Consider the following 19,416-nt stretch of genomic DNA (forward strand, 5'->3'; position numbering starts at 1 on the left):
ATGCCTCGCAACCCTCCGCGTACCTCTAGCTCAGACAGCCAATAGGCGACGAGAGCCAGGGGGGCGGCGGGGGTATGCGGGGAGTGGCGGCTGTTTCAAGATGGCGGCGGCGGCCGCCGGTGTAGGTGGAGGTGCTCGCCGGGGCCGGAGCTGTATCCTTGCCTGGGGGTCGGTGTGAGGGGACAGCGGCGGGAGAGCCCGCCAGGGGCGTGCGGAGCGGCCTGTCGAGGGGTTTGGCGTGGAACCGATGCGGCGCTGTGGGTCGGGTGGGGTTCTGTGGCCGTGGCAGAGGCTATGTGAGGGCGCTGGCGTGTGTGGAGGGGGCTTAGCCTGGGGAGAGGGACTGGGTATGTGCCCAATTTGTAGGGGTTACGCGGGATTTCAAAGCAAAAGTGACCTGGGAGAGAAGGGAGGGTCGTAAGTCCTCTTCAGTGCGACCCAGCTGTGAAATCTCGGGGCAAGTAAATATATAGGAAATGGGGAAGTTGCGTTCAGCTTGTGGGGGCTTGCCAGGGAACCAATAGAGAGAATGAGGTTGAACAGCCCGGAGAAAAGGCGGCTCAGGAGCGATTTTATCGCACTTTACTACTGCCTGACAGGTTGTGGCCGAGTCGTGGTCGGGCTCTTCTCCCAGGTCACAAGTGACAGGACAAGAGGACACAGTCTTAAGCTGCTCCAGGAGAGGTTTAGGTTGGACATTAGAAAGCTTTTGTTCACACAGAGGGTGACTGGGCATTGGAATGGACTGCCCAGGGAGGTGGAGGAGTCATCGTCCCTGGAGGTGTTTGAGGAAAGACTGGATCTGGCACTCAGTGGTTGACATGGTGGTGTCCAGTCACAGGTTGGACTCGATGATCTTAGGTTGATTGATTCTGTGATTCTTTGAATCTGAGGCTAGAAGCTGACCAGGAAAGAAATGTGTCTTTGGTGACTGGCACCTCAACTTGACTACAAGCAGAACATTTTGGGTGAGCTTGTGTGGACTTGGAGGGCTCTGTCAGTGAGGGATGAGTGTGAGGTTGGGGTGGTTTCATCTGCAGAGGACTTGCAGGCTCCTGCTGTGGGAGACTACATGGGGCTGGACATATAGATGGTGTGGGTTGGGAGCTCAGCCTGTACAAGCCTGGTTATGGAGAGATGTGCTTGTGTGGCTCAGAGAAGCAAGAGCTGTCATTGGTGTTTGGGCTTGTGTGGCTGAGTTGGAGGCTCAGTGACTTGATTGGGGGTAGAACTGACAGTCTGGCCTGGTGGAAATTTAGAAGCTGACAGTTTAGTTCCAGTTATGAGGGGTTTGAAGCACTGCTGTTAGTCAGACTGAGAGTGGGATTTCAGCATCAACTGGAAGAGATTGGAAAGAAGAGTATGTGTCTGTGCTCTTTTATTTATGTTTGACTGCACACTCCGTGGGACAATGTGCAAGTAAAACAGGCCAGCCATCCCAAGGCCTGCTTAGGGAGCATGTTGTTATGATTTTCCATCTATGTAAAGTAAAAAAGATTGTCTACAACTTTTTCTGTGCTGTGAATAGGATGAAGGTGTGTGGCCCATGTCGGATTTATTGCCACTGTCACTATTCTGCTCAGTTGTTGAAGTGTTGATGCAATTACATTGACAGTCTATTTTTATCAGTCAACAGGTTGTTTCCTATAATTAAATATAGTTTATAGAGCCCAACAGTGGCCTCATGCATCATATTTTTTTCTGACAACCATATCCATTCTACATGTTTTGGTGAATAGGCAGTGTTTCCTCTGACCTTGGAAAAGTTTAAATTCTTAGAGAAGCACATGGCACAATTTAAAAATAATGGTAGTGTATGCTTTCAAAAAAAGAGGAGGAATTTGGCAGACTGGTTTAATAAATTTGGAAAACTGAAGTGCTCTCCATCCTTGTTGAATCGACTCAGCACAGGAAGGCAGGTTGTATAGGTGAGCTGTACCAGGTGTTGAGTTTCTCCCATGCCTCTCTCTCCTGTTCACTGAACTTTAGTTGTGGTGGTACATGTCTTATAATACTACACCTGCCTTACTGGCAGTCTTGGGAGGCACGTGGCAGTGGGTTAATGTTAAAAAGTTGATGCTGATGCTGTCCCCAGTCTGTTACTCTGAGGCAAGGACATTGCTTATGAATCAGCCTCTGAGTCATTGTGATTTTTAGTCCAGCTGATTGAGGTAGCCTGCTCTAACCTTGCGCAGTTCTAATACACTGGGCTGCAAACCTTCACCAAGGAGAGTTGTCCTGGTAGCTGGGAGGGGGAATAGTGACAACTTTGACTAGTCTTTGCATCCTGCTACTAGGAATTTCTCCACAACAGCTGTCCATACCAGAGGCACACTCTAAAAGCAGGATGTTGTTTAGGCAGATCGTTTTATTTCCTATAGCCATGTGTTGACACACAGATTAACTGTGTGTCAGTTGAGCAGGAACTGCCTGTGCTTGAAGTTTGTTGTTTCCTGAAGCAGTGTGAGCTGAACATACACTTCTCAGTACCCTGCAGCTTGCTGTTGTGGCTGTGCTGACACAGCTGTTTGGGCTGGGCTGTGATCCAGACTTGGACTTTTGATCCATCTTGGTGCTTTTTGAAAAGAGGGTACGCACAGTGCCTTCCTCGTGGAGTTTGTTTGACTTCCTCGCCCCGTTCGCGCTATGCCCCTGCAGTGTGTTCTGGCAGCTGGAGGTGGCAGGCTGCTGCTCACATGTGAGAACAGAAATGCTCTCAGTGTTTGTAGAGAGAGCTGGCTTTGACTGCACTACTCACTGAATGTGTTTTTAAACTGGTGTGAGGCTGATGAGTGATAATTGTATACGAGTGATAAAGTGCATCAACAAGATCACGAGTGAGCCTGTGATCAGGCTCTTCCAGTGTGACAAGTACCAGATTAGTGATGGACAGTGGGTGTTGATTGAAGTTGCTGTCCACAGGGGGAAACTCCAAGACTTTTCCTAATTTCCTCCACTCTGTGGTCATTTACTAAAGTAAGTTTTTCAGATGGTGCTCTCAGAATCAAATTTTAGTGAAAGCAAGAGTTTGTATAGGGTCACTGAAATATTGCCACAATTTTACTTTATTGTATGCATGCAGCTGCAGAACCTGAAATGCATTTATCTGTTAGCAGTACAGAAATTAGATAATTGAGTAATTAGTAGAAATTTGAGTAGTAGTAGAAATTTGACAATTAAGATAATTGGCCAATCATAGAAGGCTAAGGAAAGTAAAGGGGCATAAACAAAACTTAGTGGAGGAGAATTTTGTGCCCTGTGCATTTGTTTTCCACTTCAGTATTGCCCTGGTTTCAGCTGGAACAGGCTTAATTCTTTCCTTGTATGTTCCTTAAGGATACCAAGTATCCTTAAGCATACTTGGTATGCTGTGTTTTGTATTTAGCATGAGGATAATTCTGATAACATGTTGATGCTTTGGATGTTGCTCAGCAGTGCTTACCCACAAATATGGACTTGGGTGACCCATGCTCTGCCAGGGAGCAGATGCAGAAGAAGCTGGGAGGGATCATGTCCAGGAGCTGGCCAAAGGGAGATTCCATAGCAGAACATCATGTCCAGTACATAAACTGGGGAGTGCTGGCTGGGAGCTGCCAGTTCCTGCTGGGGAAAGGGTTGGGCATTGTTCAGTGAGCAGCTATACTGTGCATCACTTGTTTGTTTCAGGTTTTAATTCTCTCTCCCTCTTCCCTTTATGTTGCTGGTAGTATTATTATCCTGTTTTATTTTGTTTCAGTTATTAAGCTTTTACTATCTCTACCCATGAGGTTTACTGTTTCTCTCTGCTTTTCCTCCCCACTTGGGGCAGGGAGGTGGACAGGGAGTGACTGTGTGGTATAACAATCTTTACGTTCAGCTAAATGAAACTGCTCCTTTAAGGAAGACAGTATGATTTACTCTTCCCTTAGTTGTATTCAGTCCTATTTTTAGTGGCTTTCAGGAGGCAGGGGTTCAAGTTCAGCAACTGCTAACAGTCACAATGACTGCTAATAGCATAAATAATATGGTGCCCTGTTGTTTCTGATTTTAAAGTGTTTTCTGTGGTCAAGTAATTCAATAGTTAAACCTCTGGCATATTTGGAAGTTCTTGAAACTTAAAGAAAATCAGCCCTCAAGCTTTTATGTATTACCCATCATGTGATGATCAGATGAGAATGACCAGTTTGAAACATTTTCCATTTATCCTCATTTATGTTTCTTAGAATTTATTGCCCAAATTGATTTCATTGCAATATCAATAAACAGTGTTTCAGAATTTGCTTTCCCTACACATCAAGATGTTCCATATAAACTGTTTAAATTTAAATAAATATTATTAGTCCATTATCTTAGTAATTGCTCTTTTAACTGGGGCTGGTCCCTGGGATCTTTTGCAAAGGTGACCTCTGAGATAATCTTTATAGGCTGAAAGTTAATGCACAGTGAAGAAGGAGTAAGGCCTTTTGTTTTAGCAATCTGTGTGGTGATTTTTTTTTTTTTAACAGAGTTTTCCTTACTTTTCTCACTCCCAGAATGTTGACTGTTTTCTTATCAACAGCTATGCAAAATTAAGACACCAAATACTTCTTTTTACAGTCCTGTTTAAAGAGCTAAGGTTGCACTCTTTTTATTTCCTTTAACAAAGCCACCTGCAGCTTCTGATGAAGAAGATCCACTGGTACCTGTTTCAGGTATGACCTTCTAATAGACATAAACAAAGATTTTTTTTCCTGTGGATGATAAAATTTGCAGTGTCTTTTCAGGTGTGTGGTTTGTGTACATAAGTGTGTGTAAGGTAGACAGTCATCATAAGTTGTAATGGGACAGACATGACTGTAGCAGAGGATTTATGCTCTGCTGCTTAGATAAGCATACTGTATAAGATGAATAGTTCCAGGGGAGTTGTTTCTGTTGCAGGTACAGTGTGGCTTTATCCAGTTTATCAGGCAAGCTGAATTTTTAATGCAGTCTCCAAGGAATGTTGAAGCAATAGAGGTGTTAGGTCTTTTGTAAATTTTGAAGATATCAATTGAAATGAAGATTCATTGTGTACAGATAAAGCAATTTTTTTTTTATTATTAGTTCTTTTGACCTTGATTTACTGAGTGCATACTTGTGTACATCACTGGGGAAAAGATGAATGCTCTTAGTTCCCCTTCAGAATTCTCTTAATTGTTTTCAAACACAGCTCTTAAAGTGACACAAGGTCCTGGAAATGTATCTGGGGATGGTTAATTCTTGACTAAAATTGTGTGTGTGTCATCCAGCAGTTATAAGTTTTGAGGAATTGTACTCTTTAGGTTTGGGGTACTCTTCAAGATTACTGGCCAAACATCTCTGTTGAACTTCAAAAGATATGCAGAGATTTTTAAAACAGGTGATGTTGGATTGTTTTTCTCTGGGCCCTGGAAAGAAAGCAGTGATCCTAAATGATGGAAATGATGGAAATTGATTCACTGTGGGAAGTTTTCTACCACTTCTGTGGAAGAGAATTTCAGGACCATTGGTTGTGCTTGTGTGCGAGCATGGAGATATTAGAGTTTATTATTTAGTTCTTTCACTTGAATTCTGGTACACTTCTGAAATTAATTACCCAAAGAATTGTAATTGATCTGCTAGTATGAAGTTAATATTTTTATTCAAAACTTTTTGCACTTCTGAATAGTCAAACCTTGAGGCAGTACCAAGTAGCTATGGGCTTTAATCTGGTCCTGGGAGGTTTTAGTGTTAGTGTCAGTGTTGGCACTTTGTAATTGCAGCATCAGGATTTTCAGTGCTTTCATGTTCTTACCATTTGTAGTGGTGATCTAATTCTAATTATGGCAGAAAGTGTTTGACAAATGATCTGTGGAGTGTGCACTGCAGTGTTGCCTTACTCATTTGCCTGGTCCTGAAAGGAACAAACAGCCTGAGCATCAGTAGGTTGGCTGTGTAACACAAAAAGTGGTATTTTATTATATGAGTGGTGCTTTTAACAGCTTTACTGCTGGTTGGTTCCTTACTGTCTTTGGGTATCAAAGCAGAAGCTCAATTTTATGCTTTTGCATCTTACTCAGACACAGTTTATTTGCGCTGAACTTCAGTCTGAAGACATAATGTGCATTTCAGAATTTACAAAATGTTCATTGTGGCTGGGTGTGCTTCAGTGCCATGCACCTCTTTTTCTGCTGATGTATTCATCTTGCTGAAATTTTGTATGGGTGCGAGGCCGGGGGAACTGCAGACCTATTCCTGAGGTGCTCATTCTTTTCAAAAAAAGAGTGGCTAAGGCAAGGTTGCCTTTGTGGAAGGCAAGAATAAGGCCCCTTTTCACTTTATAATCTGCATGTTCTGCTTGCCTTTCACTTACAGGAGTGTCTACAAAAGGAAATTTAAGAACAAGGTGTTTGCCAAAATATCAAACAGGTCAAACCGAACTGAAGGTGCCTGTAGCTGTTGCTTCTGTTTCCATGGATCCTGACAGAGGTACAGGAAGTCTGACAGGGCAGCAGGTCAGTAAAAGCAAATTTTTCTTGCTCTTAAGAGTGCGCATTGTAGAAAAAACAACTGAAAATTATCAGATTGAAAATGTTTAAACCATTTTAGAGTATTATTTTTACAGTCTCTTAGGTTTTTTGCCCGATTTACATGGTGGCAGAAATTATCACCTGAAGAGAACAAAGGCTGAATGTGGAAATTTATGTAAGTTGTGTGTAAGTGGGGCTATGTAAAACAGATTATTTTTATTTTTCTGTGTATATTTGTACAGAGGCAGTGCATGTAGTACCTAACCTATACTTTAATAGCTAAGCATGCAAGAAGTTTTGTTCAGTTTATTAATTTTCACTGCTCTAGTCATCTCATTTAGAAATTACCCGAGTAAAAACTCATTTTAGGGACCTTTTTGCTGTGCCGGCTCATGTTAGAAGGGTAAAATCACTTTTTGTTTTTGATAGTAAAAGTTCAAAATTCATTTGAGCAGAAGTAGCTTTGTCAGTTGATGTCAACTGCTTTGAATTTTGTGGTCTCCTCCTGTGAGACTAGGTGATGTGTTTCTACAGTTCCTTGCATTAGAAATTCCAAAGCAGCGGGGTTTCCTTTGGAAGGTGATTCTGTATTGTGACAGATGCTGTGATGAAATCTGTTGAGAGATGCCACTTTTCTAACGTGGTTTGTGTAGTACAATGACTTTGTAAGTCGTTTGAGTACAGTTGAATCTCTTGCCTAGCAGTCATCTTGGGCTAGCCTGTAAATCACGGGGGTTTGGCATCTTCCTACTTGCAGGCAGGATCTAAAACCTTTGACTGGTTCTGCATCACTGTTTTATTATCATGCAGTTAAATCTTGTTCTTCATCTAAGATGTCCTTCTCTGCCTTCTGTGTGCTGAGTAACTGCTGTGTGTCAGACATGTATGTTCAAAACTCTGATGTGAAGACAGGTTAGTTACTCAATTCTTGTTGCTTCGACAGTGTCATTGCCCTTCGAATCCTTCAGCATAACACAGGACTAGTTATTAAACTAGTATTAATTTTTAGGGCTTTTTCTGGATGTGTATATTTCCCTTTCTCTGTTTATCGGTACTTGCTTTTAGAGGCTGGTATGTACCTCTACTTTGCAAATGATGCTGTTAAGTGGCATGCAGATAAATTCCACAAATAGCCCCCATTATGCAGAGTCTTTATGTAGAAGCATCTCTTCATAAGTATCTACAAGCCTGCTGCCTCACAGATGCCTTCATATGCCACATTAAAATCTGTTTTGTTGAATGGTGCATTGATTGCGTTACTTGTTGTCTAGAGAGTTCTTACTCCTTTTTTGTGAAAGCCATTGTATACATGGGTTTTGTTGTACTCTTTTTTTAAATATAATGCCTGATATGTGAAATCTTAATTGGTGAGTCGTGCATTTGTATTATTGACAACAAGATGTGTTCAAAGCTATGTTTCATTTTTGTCTTTTTAAACCTGCTGTTTTTCGCTTGCCGTGCCAAATTCTTATGGAAACTTTGTACTCTGAAGATAAGCTCTGAATACTTGAAACAAACAGAACACATGTTTTTACTTGTTATTGAAGAACTTCTTTTGCATGGATTTTTCATCAACAAGACAACTCACTTTCTGCAAAGCATTGTGTGCATGTCTAGGGAGAGCTGATGGCTTTACTATGGCATAGAGTCAGTCATAGAAGGGTTTGAGTTGAATGGGACCCTAAGGATCATCGAGTCCAGCCCTCCTCCCTTGGGCAAGGACACCTTTCACAAGTGCAGGCTGCTCAGAGTCTCATCCAGCCTGGCCTGGACGTAATTCTGGGTAAAATGCTCTAGGCTGGAGTAGGTGAGCTGCTGTGGTCCTTTCTGTGATTCTGCATGATTTTGTCATGCAGTTATCACCTTCCAAGGTGTGGAGAATATCTTCCCTGTACTGAGTTCTAAAACTGTCTTCTATCCTTTACTGTATAGAAAGGACAGAAATGTGGGGAAAAGAGATAGTCTTAGCCTCTACCTCCTTTGTTGCCTTCTTTAAATGGTCGAGCTGTTGCTGTGCATTATTCCACAGCTTCATTTTGATGTGTGTTATGGTACAAGTCTGCCTCTGATAATTTCCTGTGTGCCATCTTTGCATACCTGTGGGTGATTGAAAAAACTGATTTTCCTCTTCATCCCACAGATGTTTGTCTAACAGTATGTACATTGGTTTGGGTAGTAGTTTTTGAGACCTTCTGTTAAAATCCCCTTCACTAATGTGATCAAGCTTCATTCTCTTTTTTGAGGACTGTAACTTTTCATTTTTATTAAGTTTCATCATCTGTCTGCTAAAAAAAAAAAAAGTCACACATTTTTTAGCATGCGAAGTGAAATTCCTTCAACCATACGTTTAGTTGAATTCAGTCAAGTTAGACATTCTCTCTTCGTTTGTGAGTGACATATGTTTGGGAAGAAAACTGTGAAATCAAATGCCCCTTGAAAAATGCTGAAATTTGCCTTGTGAAATTGCTTTCCTCCTTGCTCCTAAAAACTGAAGTTAAAAGGAAGGATCACAGAGGTATAACATGAGTCTGTGTGAAGACATCACCTCTCTTTGTAGTGGACATTATTCTTTAATTGTTTTTAAGATGCTGTGTAATTAGCTAAGAAGGAAAGGGGTCACTTCCTCTCTGGTGTAGATCAGCTGCTTTTACGGATAATGAGAGAAGCCCAGTGTTTGCTTTGTATTCTTCGTGCATTATTGTGTTGACTTGGCCAAACTTCAGGGCATCTGGTGGCATTCTTTTATCTGATTTAAAGCACTGGATGCATTTGGAAGGGGGGAGGGGGGTTTATAAAAGTATAAACTGAAGCTCCTTCACATTCAGTGGACATACTGAAACTTGCCAAAATCCTGGACAGAACAGCTTATAAATGCTGTTCAGCTCTTTTTGCTGCATTTATCTTCGGGTTCCTATTTCGTGCTTACCACTAGCGCTGCAGAACTGAATACCCGATCACAGGAATTTTTGGTGAAAAAACCAGTTTGGAACCATTTCCTGCGTGGAAACAGCCGAAGTCGGGAATGCCGGCCAGCAGAGTGCCCTCTGGTGGGCACACCTGGAAAGTGCAGCGGTTCTCTGCCTTCCTGGCAACGCGTGAACGATCCGAAGGGCTCAGCCCTGCTACAACCTTCTTTTGACAAATATTATTTACGGAAGTAGCATATATTTAGTAGTATAAGCTATATTTGGTTTTACTGGCTTATTTGCTTATTTTGTAAATGTATATATACAAATATATTTTTTTCCCCGTAGTAGAGAATATATCTACGGGAAAAAAGATTCGTTTTATATATATATATATATATATATATATATATATATTTGTAAATACAGTATATATTTACAAAATAAGCAAATAAGCCAGTAAAACCAAACACTAGCCACATGTGAAGGTGTGTGTGCTTTTCTCTGTATTAGAAAAATGAAATAAGGGATGTACTCTCTGCTAACAATGTTTTGTTTTGTATGCTTTGGTCATAAACGCTAAGGCAGCATGTTTTTTTCTTAGTCCCTATGTTATGATTCTAGTATGATAAAGTTTGAAGTTGGATTTGGGTATTGCTGCACTAGATTTCCATGAAAACCTACTCTTCTTTATCTCGTATGAATCAAGGAATAGTGCATGTCTTAAAACTTTACCCAGCATGTTTTAGTATTGACCAAGCAGCTTGCATTTGAATTACAAATACCTTAAAATAATTCTTCAAAATTTGGTAATTTGTTTCATTGAAATGTACTTACATTTTAAAAAATAGGAACTTTATTTCCAGTTGGAATTGATCTACTTTCAGCTTCTAATTATTAGGTCTTGAAATGCTTTTAATAGCTTATGAAATATTTGTTTTCTTTTAAACAGTACATTCTGAAATGTAACTTTAAATTTTCAGGGCACTAATGAAGGAGGAATGAAGAGTGCTTCTTTAAAGGATTTGTGTCCTGAGGACAAGAGACGCATTGCGAACTTAATTAAAGAACTTGCCAGGTAAGAAGAAGCATCACCTGAAAATGCATTAAGTTTAAAGAGAGTCATTTCTCTAATTAACATCAAGCAATGTAGAACTGCTTTAAAAACCTGAATATTTGCACAAGGTAATTTTTCTTACTGGAAAAAGTATGAAGCAGCCTGGTTGGTTTTTCCTTGCTTTCTGGGCCTCTAAATACATATTTAGAATGGAGGCCAAAATTTCATGACCATCAGTACTTCTGTAATAACTCAATGACTGGGCTAGGATTTTGTTTTTTGTGTGCATCAAGTGCTACAAATAAACACATTCTGCTTTTGGAAATGACAGACTTTGTTGGTATGAAACTTTGTAGTGCCTATTATTTGGCAGAGGTAGCTTTTGTATGGAAGGCCATGTTAAAGTGCATTGCTGATCTTGTGGCTGAAACATGTTGGTAGTGATTTGCCTATGTAATTTTTACTTACCTTGCCAAACTTCTTCCTGATTCCCTTAATTTGTACAGATTCTACCTATTCCTTGAAAGGAGAGGTTGAAATAGTGCAAGTTTCTCAGCTTTAGCAGAAGTCTTCTTCTAAGTTTCATTCCAGTGCTAGTTACATTCTCAAAGGCAAAGGAGGTAAAAAGAGGTTGAGTTAAAGTGAGGAGATTTTTGTCCTACTCTTTGACCCTATCACCTCAGGATCTCTGGAAATCTGTTTCTTACAGAGTGCCTGTAAAAATGAGGAGGAGCACATGGGCCTTTGGCAGGCTTTGCCATATCAGTGGGGAAGCTCTTGTGAGATGATCCCAGGTCCTTTGGGCTAGAAGTTATTGTTAATAATTACTGTTAATAATTAAATGCTTTTTGACATAGATCCCTTATGTCTGTGCAATAATTGGCAAGCCTTACTGTTCCTTTTTCATTTTATATAGGAAAATTTGGAAAATTAGAGAAATTAAGTGACTTGCTCAAGGTCATGCAATAACTCTGGTGCAGCTAGGGATATTTTCTCTCTGATTATCCTTATCCAGTGGACCATTTTACCTGCTAATAATTTCTACTAATACAGGATTTCTTGCCATACAGTATTTTAGTAATTTCTGGAGTTCTTCATGCTTGCAACTCTATTTTATCACGCCTTGTGTTAGAAAAAGTATAGTTAAGACTGTCATAAAGAGTAGATTGGTGGGATGCCTGGTTACAAATTGTCAGATGTTGGAGCTATTCGGACACTGTTGCCATTGTTGATATATAGAGGAATATTCTAATATTAAAAAAAGCCTTTTATTACATTGTTCCTCATAATACACTGCTCCCTAGTGAATAGTAGTACAGTAATTCATTCGAGCATGGGATTCTTCTTAAATCTCAGATGCTGTGATTTTTCCCTGAGGACAGTTTGATATTTCTGCCTGACATTTCTTTGAAGAAAAATAGAAGGTGCAGCAACATTAATTTTGAAAAGTAAAATTAGTGGAACACTATTATTTTATACTTAGTTCTCTTTTATTTTTAAACCTAATCATATTTTTATTGGATGTAATTAAAAGTCCTTTGCAGAGTAATAGGGAAGTTGAACTTTAATTCCGCTCACCTCGTCACTTTTTTAAAACTCTCCATAATTTTCATCCTTAGTTGTGCAATGATAGAGAGTTTTTACAAGCAGTAGAACATTCTTTGCTACTTTGGAGAAGAAAAAGGAGCAGCAGAATGTTGAAAGTTTTACGGGAACACTGTCCTGCAGTAAATACTTGGAATAATAAAGGTCTCACTTGGGCTGTACCTTGCTGTTCCTTATTTTGCTATAATTTATGAATGGTTGTTGAGGCTAATTCGTTCACGTTTGTTGCAGGATGGTAAACAGATACAGACTGGTCAGTAAGCAGATGCATGAAAGCTTTTTAAAAGTGGTAAAATTCTGTTTGTGTGGAAACCAGTTGGAAAATATGATTGACTACTGGGGCTTTAATTTCAGCCAGGTCTTGCTTGAACAGTTCAGAGTAGTGGTCTTTCCCCAGCTTCTGTGACTGCTGAGGAAGGAGAGAGCTCACTTGTACTTTTCTTTCTATTTTTTACATTTTTCCTCCAACTCTCACCCCCACTGCACTTCTGAACATTGAGGGTGTGTGTGCCAGTGCATTTGTTAATTTGCTGAAGTGTAAGACTTTGTATTGGTATGAGTAAGTTCTGATGCTAGCTACATTAATATCATTTTGTCTGGGGAAAAAGAGAAGAGCTTCTGGGTTGTAAAGATCTCCTGCTGGGGATTCCAGTGGCTGACATCACCTTAGCTGTTCGGAATTTTATGGAATTGGATTTTGAGACAGGGTCTAAAGAAAGGACTCAGCTGTATCCTTTCTAATCCTCCTTTCTAGGCTAAATAATTGTAGTTTTTGATCTGTGCTGTGACCTGTAAATCTAACCATTATCTTGCCCTTCTTTGAATGTATCCTTTTAAGGTGAAATGAGAGTGGCAGACTGGAGCCAGATTTTAAAATACTCGAATGTTGCAAATTTGAGCTTTTTAATTTATTGTGTCAGCAGATTCTTTTAAAATTGCTTTTGTAGAGGAATTTCTGAGAAGAATGAGTCATGCCCATGAATGCCAAAGTGCTTTGTGAGTAAGTGGAGTATTCTTGAGTGTGATCAGTCATTATTTTTTGAGACAACCAGTGTAGCACCTTCATGTTTTCAGTAAGGTCCTCCTCGTGTGGTGGTGAGAGTGGCACAGTAAGAGCAAATTTTATCTCTCCCTGTAAGCAAAGTCCTTTCAAAAGTGGCAAAGAAGACTCTCTCTGAGCTTTTATTCATGCAGGCTGCTCCTGAAGCAGTCATCAGCTTATGTAATGAAATGAGCAGTGGCGTGGTGAAGACACAGAAAGATTCTTGTGCTCGTGCTTGCTGCCAGTGTCAGGACACATTAGCCTCCTCTGAGAAGGAGCAGCGCAGGGCCCGCTGGGACGTGGCCAGTTGACTGTTGAACATTAAGGACTTGCTAGAGACCACACTGAGACTGATTATGAAGTATTCTAGGGTGAAATACTTTGAGTGACATGCAGATTTCGAGAGATCTCTCTTTTTAGGCCTTTGGTTAAATGGGGGACGATCATAACTCCTTAGCAAGAGAGAGTGAAGGTGTGTGTGTTTGCAAGATTCACTTCACTCCTAACTGGTATATAGCCATAGTTCTGTGACTTTGGGGCTCCTAGTATGGCAGGTACATCATAAATACTTCTCCCCTGATCACAAATGCCTGTACAGCTCACATATGGAGTTTGCCTTTTGACTGAAGAGAAGCCTTGAGTTATTATGTAGAATGGTTCATGAAAGTTTAAATTTTGTTTTTAGTGGCAAGAATTGGTACCTAACTTTTGCATTCTTTCTTTATTTGAATGAGATAAACTTGGAGAAAGCTGGCTTCCTGTTGTCTTTGCAAACAAATCTTCAAAATCAATTTAAGTAGAAAGTTACCATAATGCCCTTCTGCACCCATGAGAGGGAGAGATTTCTCTTTCCAAATGAGATACAAGATGGTTTTTGCTATTATATTAGTGTTCTGGCTAAGATCACTGGCATGCCCAGAATGACTTGTAACTGGCAGTTACTAAAGCAGCCTTCAGACAGCCTGTTATCCCTTATTGAGAAAATGCTTCCCTCTTCCCAAGATCCTGGATTCCTAAACCTTTTGCAGGGTGCTAGCAGCTTGGCATACTAGTCTTTTCTACTGTCTTTGATAAGAAGCTGAAATTGACCAACTGAAACTGAAATTTTCTAACAAATGGTGAAAATGGGTGTCAAAACAGAACGTTAATTTGGTTACAGAACTGGAAACCATTGAAGAGGTTTCAGTAAAGCTGTTATAGTGTATATTTGCTGTTTTTCTTCCAGTCTTTAAGATCTTTGAAGGAAAACTTGCCTGTGGTTTGTATTACAAATCTTGTGTGTTTGGCCTCTTGTATTGTCTTCTCTCCTGGGTTACACTACTTTATATTTAACCAAATTGTTACCTGGCTTTAAAATCAAAATCTTTTATCTTTTTTTGTGTGTTACTTTAGGGGCAATTTTGTGCTGCAGTTTTCTTAATTGGCCAGGCAGTGAGACTGCAAATGAGATATCCCTAAGCTTGTCTGGAAATTACTTTGTGTTGATAGGTAAAGCATGCCCCGGATTATTGTATCACCAATCACACTTACTTTCTGTGCTTAAAAAGTCATTTGTAGCTATAAATTCATGCTGTGAAATCTAGTTTTGTATTTTGCAGGTTCCATATCATAAAATTTATCTATTGTGCAGCAATTTCAATTAGGTTTTGGGCCCATAGCACTGTTTTTTTATTATTAGTTTTTTCTAATGTGTGCAAACTGCATATGATGCTTGAGTAGAATGTATCAGGTTTGTGAACCCTGATCCTTGGACAAAAATTCTGTTTCTTTCTTTCCTCCCCCCCCGCCCCCCGCCACGGCAGTCTTCCCTGTTTCAGATGCCATTCTTTTCCTGGAATTTAAGACCTGTAGTATTCAAGAATGGTCACCAAACTTTTTTAATCTTTGCTAGCCAGTTGGCAGACTGCTACCAGATTGGTGTTTATTAAAAGATAAGTGTTCCCAAGGAGTGTAGGACTGATCAGTGAAGTTCTCAGTGTCTATATCTCTGTTTTTTGTTTAGTTTGTCTTCTATTTTTACTAGCTGAGTTTCAATCCTCTTGCTGTATTTCAGATTTTTCTTGGTAAAAGCTCATTTAAAAAAATTTTAAAAAATAGAAGATGCTGTTTTTAATTTGCTTTTCCAACTCTGCCTTCAGTCAGAAAGAGCTGAGTTCTGTCCCTAGTGTAGTGTTGATGTGAGTATTATCATGGCTCTTTCTTGTGCATGTCAGTTTTTCATTAAACAAATAAAACTTGAAGTGCTGTTGACTTGTGCAGTGCTCCAAAAATTCCACCCGGAGAGCATCAGTCCGGCTTACTCAGTGGAATGAGTGAGTGTCATCAGCAAACTCCTTGATCAATTCCTTCTTTAGATTAGACAGAAATACTAGTATCAGCAGTGGGAGCGCACAATAATAATTGGAACTGGTGAACTAGGAATTAATTTTAACGCTAAGGCAGATGCCATAGGAGGGCTTACTAGTTTTTCTAAAGAGGCTCCTGTAAAATAAAATAATTTATTTAAATGCATTTAGAATTATATAGGCTTTGAACTGTTGAATTTAAAGCAAATATTGAACAAAGATGGTGCATGTCCTGTGGCACAAGGTAGGTGGATGTGAATTGAATGCAAGAAGGTGTTGCAGACACTAAATGGAAGGAATAGCTCCACTGATTCATCATCTTTGCTCTCAGCTGTCAGTTGTCTGTTTGATCCTGGAAGCAAGAACAATGGAGCTGGATACTGCATATTGCTCAGTGAAGCAGTTGAGCTCTTTGTAGTTGTGCCTTCATTCTTTCGCTCTCTTTTCTGACCCAAGAGGGTGAACAGAGGGTGTTTTAGTAGCTGCCAGTTACTTTTGAGGAGCATTATATGAGCCTTGTAATGTTTTTGTACAGCATCAGTGAAGTCCTCCATAGTTCTGCTAAGAATCAGAGGGCAAAGAAATAAGTTTAAAAAAACCAGCAACTCCCTAAGCTATTTATAGGAAATGACATAAATCCAGCATAATCTGATGAGATTCTTGTATTCCTTTTCTCTAACTTCCTTTTGCCACCTCCTGTGAGTAACCGTCTTTTGTATCTCGCCTGCCCTTTATGGGCTGTCTCCAGCTTTGTGATACATAAACACATACTGCCACATTTCTTCTGAGATCACTTACTGTTCTCAGTCATTTACCGCGTAAGATATGTGGCACAATATATTCATGTGTCTGGGAGTGTGACAGCTTGCTGTGATATGTGTTAAATACAAACACAGCACATGAATGTGGTGCACACTGATATAATGCACACTGATATAAGCAACAAATCACAGAATCTAGAGATGATTAAAGCCTGCTAGATTTAGTCTGATGAAGAAGTGCACTCTTCTTTCATGCCTTTTTTTCTTATACTGTTGTTCAATTTTAGTGTTATTGGGTGCCAGCATAGCCCAGTGTTTGTTGCCCTAAACCCTTTTCACATGCAGCATCACTCCTGCAAGTTACTAAGCAAGCTTCCTTCCTTTCATAGAATCCTGGAGATGGTACTTGTTGTCTCTTTCCAGTTGCCTGCCCTGCTCTTGTTTCATTCCTGTCTTTCATCCATGTGGTCATTGTGTTCTTCATTGTGGTTTTCTAATTAACTTTTTTTGGTTTTGCATCTTTCACTGATTATGTGAAGGAAGGTCATACGTTCTGTAGTCATTTAGGTGGTTGCACTGGACTCAGAGGAAGCAAGTGGGCCATGATTGGATAGGGGAGTCTCTATCTGCAGCCTTTAGCAAATGTGCTGTGGCTGTTACTGCAAGGAAGTGTGGTGGATATTCCTCAAAAGTTTCTTGCCTGCTTGGCTGAAGAGTGCAGAGGTGTTGGTGTGGGTCCAGAATTTATGCAGGTAGTTCCTGTTACCGTGTTTCTTTAATGCTATGTGCACAACCCTTTTGACAGCCTGTGAGTGGAGGGGAAGGGGCCTAGGAACAGGTTGAACTCAAGGGGCCCAAGGTTGTAAGTGAGACCTTGTGCATTTGACTAGTGGAATGCTTTTATGCTTAATCTGTGTTTTTTTTTTTTTTTTTTTTTTCCCTGTACGTTAGAAACTTTACAATTAATAGTTTGATCCAAGCTTTCCAACTGCCCTAATTTTAAGAATTTGATTATCCGGTATCTGTTGTCTCTCTCCCTCTAGGTTTGTAGAGAAAAAGTGTGAGTTTCAGTATTATTATTTCCAACTTCATGCAGTCTGTTTGAGCTGATATGGGAAGGGCTGTGGGCTCATCTTGGAGTTGGGGAATACTGCTTGCCTATAATTCACTCCAGGGGAGTGACCCAGTTGTGGTATTTATGACTTTTCCACTGGAAGATCAAAACAAATCTGTGCCCTCTTAAGGGGAGCAGTGATACCAAATGTATAGCTCAGTCCTTGAATGAAACATTCTGTTCAGAATATTAGTCTAATGGGATGAGTGGAAGGCTTAGTCTAGTACTTATATATTTCATTTTTCCTCTCCTCTTTCCTCTTCCTATAAGATTGTTCCACTTTAAGGAAGTTAAAATTGGAGTTTTCTAAAAGTTGTATTGCTTTGGTCTCCTGTCACCTGTGTTGTGGCAGCTGTTTCATCATCATAAAAGACTGAACTTTAAGAGCCTTCAGCAACAGAAATTGCCTAAGTGCAGAGCAATAATATTTATTAGTCTAAGCTCATTACTTATATTTTTGTGGAGCTTTTATAGAACCATGATTTCCAAGCCACGTTTCTTAGCATAGTTACAGGATCATCTGTGCATAATGATCTTCTTGCCTACGTGATACCAGAATAATTGTTTTTATAGCCTGCTCTTGAGGTACAGAATAAATGACCATTGTAAGCCTTTCTCCCATTGTCATCTTTTAATCTTGATCCAATTATTTACGCTGAACAGCAAGATACAGGGTGCCATGCCCCAGACAGAAAGGAGAATTTATGCCTGCAGCTTGATATTTGAAAATCCTCAGAAAAGGACAAATAGTTTTGTTTGGAGAAAGCTAACAAGAAAAATGATTCTTTCCTGGACTTGTATTTGAGCAGTAAAGGTGAAAGAAGGATTAGTTTATAGATTAAGAAACAGAAAAGTTTTCCAGAATTTTCTTTTTGTCATGTCAGCTGAGCTCTCCCATCTGAGCTTTCTGTCTTCATGTCCTAGGTTTGTAAGCAGCCCAGTGAATCTTCATTATTGCTGCAGAGAATCAGAGTGGACAAACCTAATTGTGGCTTCAGGCCCTGACTTTGTTCTTCCATGCTGTCCATTAATGTGTGTGCACTCTACTGAGAAGACCAGTGTTTTTGAAAAAAAAAAAAAAAAAAGTATTGCATAAAGTTGTATGCATCTTCCTGTGTAATATGTTATAAACATTGTGTGGACCTAACCTGTTAAAGGGTGGAGAGGATGTTATCCATTTACTTGCCAAGTGGTGGAGGAGTTGGAATTCAGGCACTGTGGTTATGGGCATATATTTTATTTTTCTCAAATTCTTTTCAGGGTAAGTGAAGAAAAAGAGGTGACGGAAGAACGGCTGAAAGCTGAACAGGAATCATTTGAGAAGAAGATCAGACAACTAGAGGAGCAGAATGAACTTATCATCAAGGAAAGGGAAGATATCCTTTAAAAATATGTGCAATGGCTCACTGAAATAAAAAGTGAAGTACAGAGAAATAATTGTTCTAATTTATGGCCTAGAATAAATCTGCATGTGCTGCCATTCAAAAGCAATCAGAGAGATGACTTGTCAGCATGTGACACTGGTTCATTTGAGCTTAAACTGCCATCCAGCTGTTCCTATGATGTTGTTTTGCTATGAAATAGATATTTGTCAACTAAAAAAATGACAATAAGGAATTTACACATTAAAATATGATTATAGATATTTTTTAAAAATTCTGTTAGGTGGTCATAATTTAGGTCTAAAACTTGCATGGTATTCCATTTCTCTCCATGTCCAGAGAAGGGGAATCTACATTAAATGGATATAAATTAAATATATGTACTAGGAGGTTTAGCTAGCTTAGACTTTTTGTTTGGTGTAGGGTTTGTTTGTATCTAAAAACAGGAGATTCTCTTTTCTTGCTGACTGTGACTTGCATTTATTTAAGATGCATATGCTTAGTCCCAATCCTGGAATATCAAATGCAAAGTCACTATTGCAGGAATTGTTATTTTTCTTTCTGAGGTGTGATAGACCTTTACAAAATTCTCTTGTTCACATCTCTTCCAAATCTCTGGTATTGATGCTTTGTTGTTAAATTTCTCAGAAGTCTAAGGATTGGCCGCAGTGGGATAGGGAACAGACAGGACTTCATCTACAGGAAAAGCAAATAGTGTG

The 19,416-nt window shown here is 39.8% G+C and overlaps 1 protein-coding gene across 1 annotated transcript in view; it reads left to right on the plus strand.

The window, feature by feature from the left end:
* Positions 1–35: 35 nt before the first annotated feature.
* The window catches only part of KIAA1328 (KIAA1328 ortholog), a 171,673-nt gene continuing 152,292 nt past the window's right edge, over positions 36–19,416 (plus strand). The window contains exons 1-5 of the mRNA XM_059836712.1: positions 36–152; positions 4,635–4,670; positions 6,331–6,470; positions 10,375–10,469; positions 18,576–18,691. Coding sequence (XP_059692695.1) covers positions 101–152; positions 4,635–4,670; positions 6,331–6,470; positions 10,375–10,469; positions 18,576–18,691 — 439 coding nt within the window. The 5' untranslated portion in view covers positions 36–100. The remainder of the gene's footprint in view (positions 153–4,634; positions 4,671–6,330; positions 6,471–10,374; positions 10,470–18,575; positions 18,692–19,416) is intronic.

Source organism: Haemorhous mexicanus, chromosome Z (assembly GCF_027477595.1).
Source record: "Haemorhous mexicanus isolate bHaeMex1 chromosome Z, bHaeMex1.pri, whole genome shotgun sequence".
In the NCBI taxonomy this organism is placed as follows: Eukaryota; Metazoa; Chordata; class Aves; order Passeriformes; family Fringillidae; genus Haemorhous; species Haemorhous mexicanus.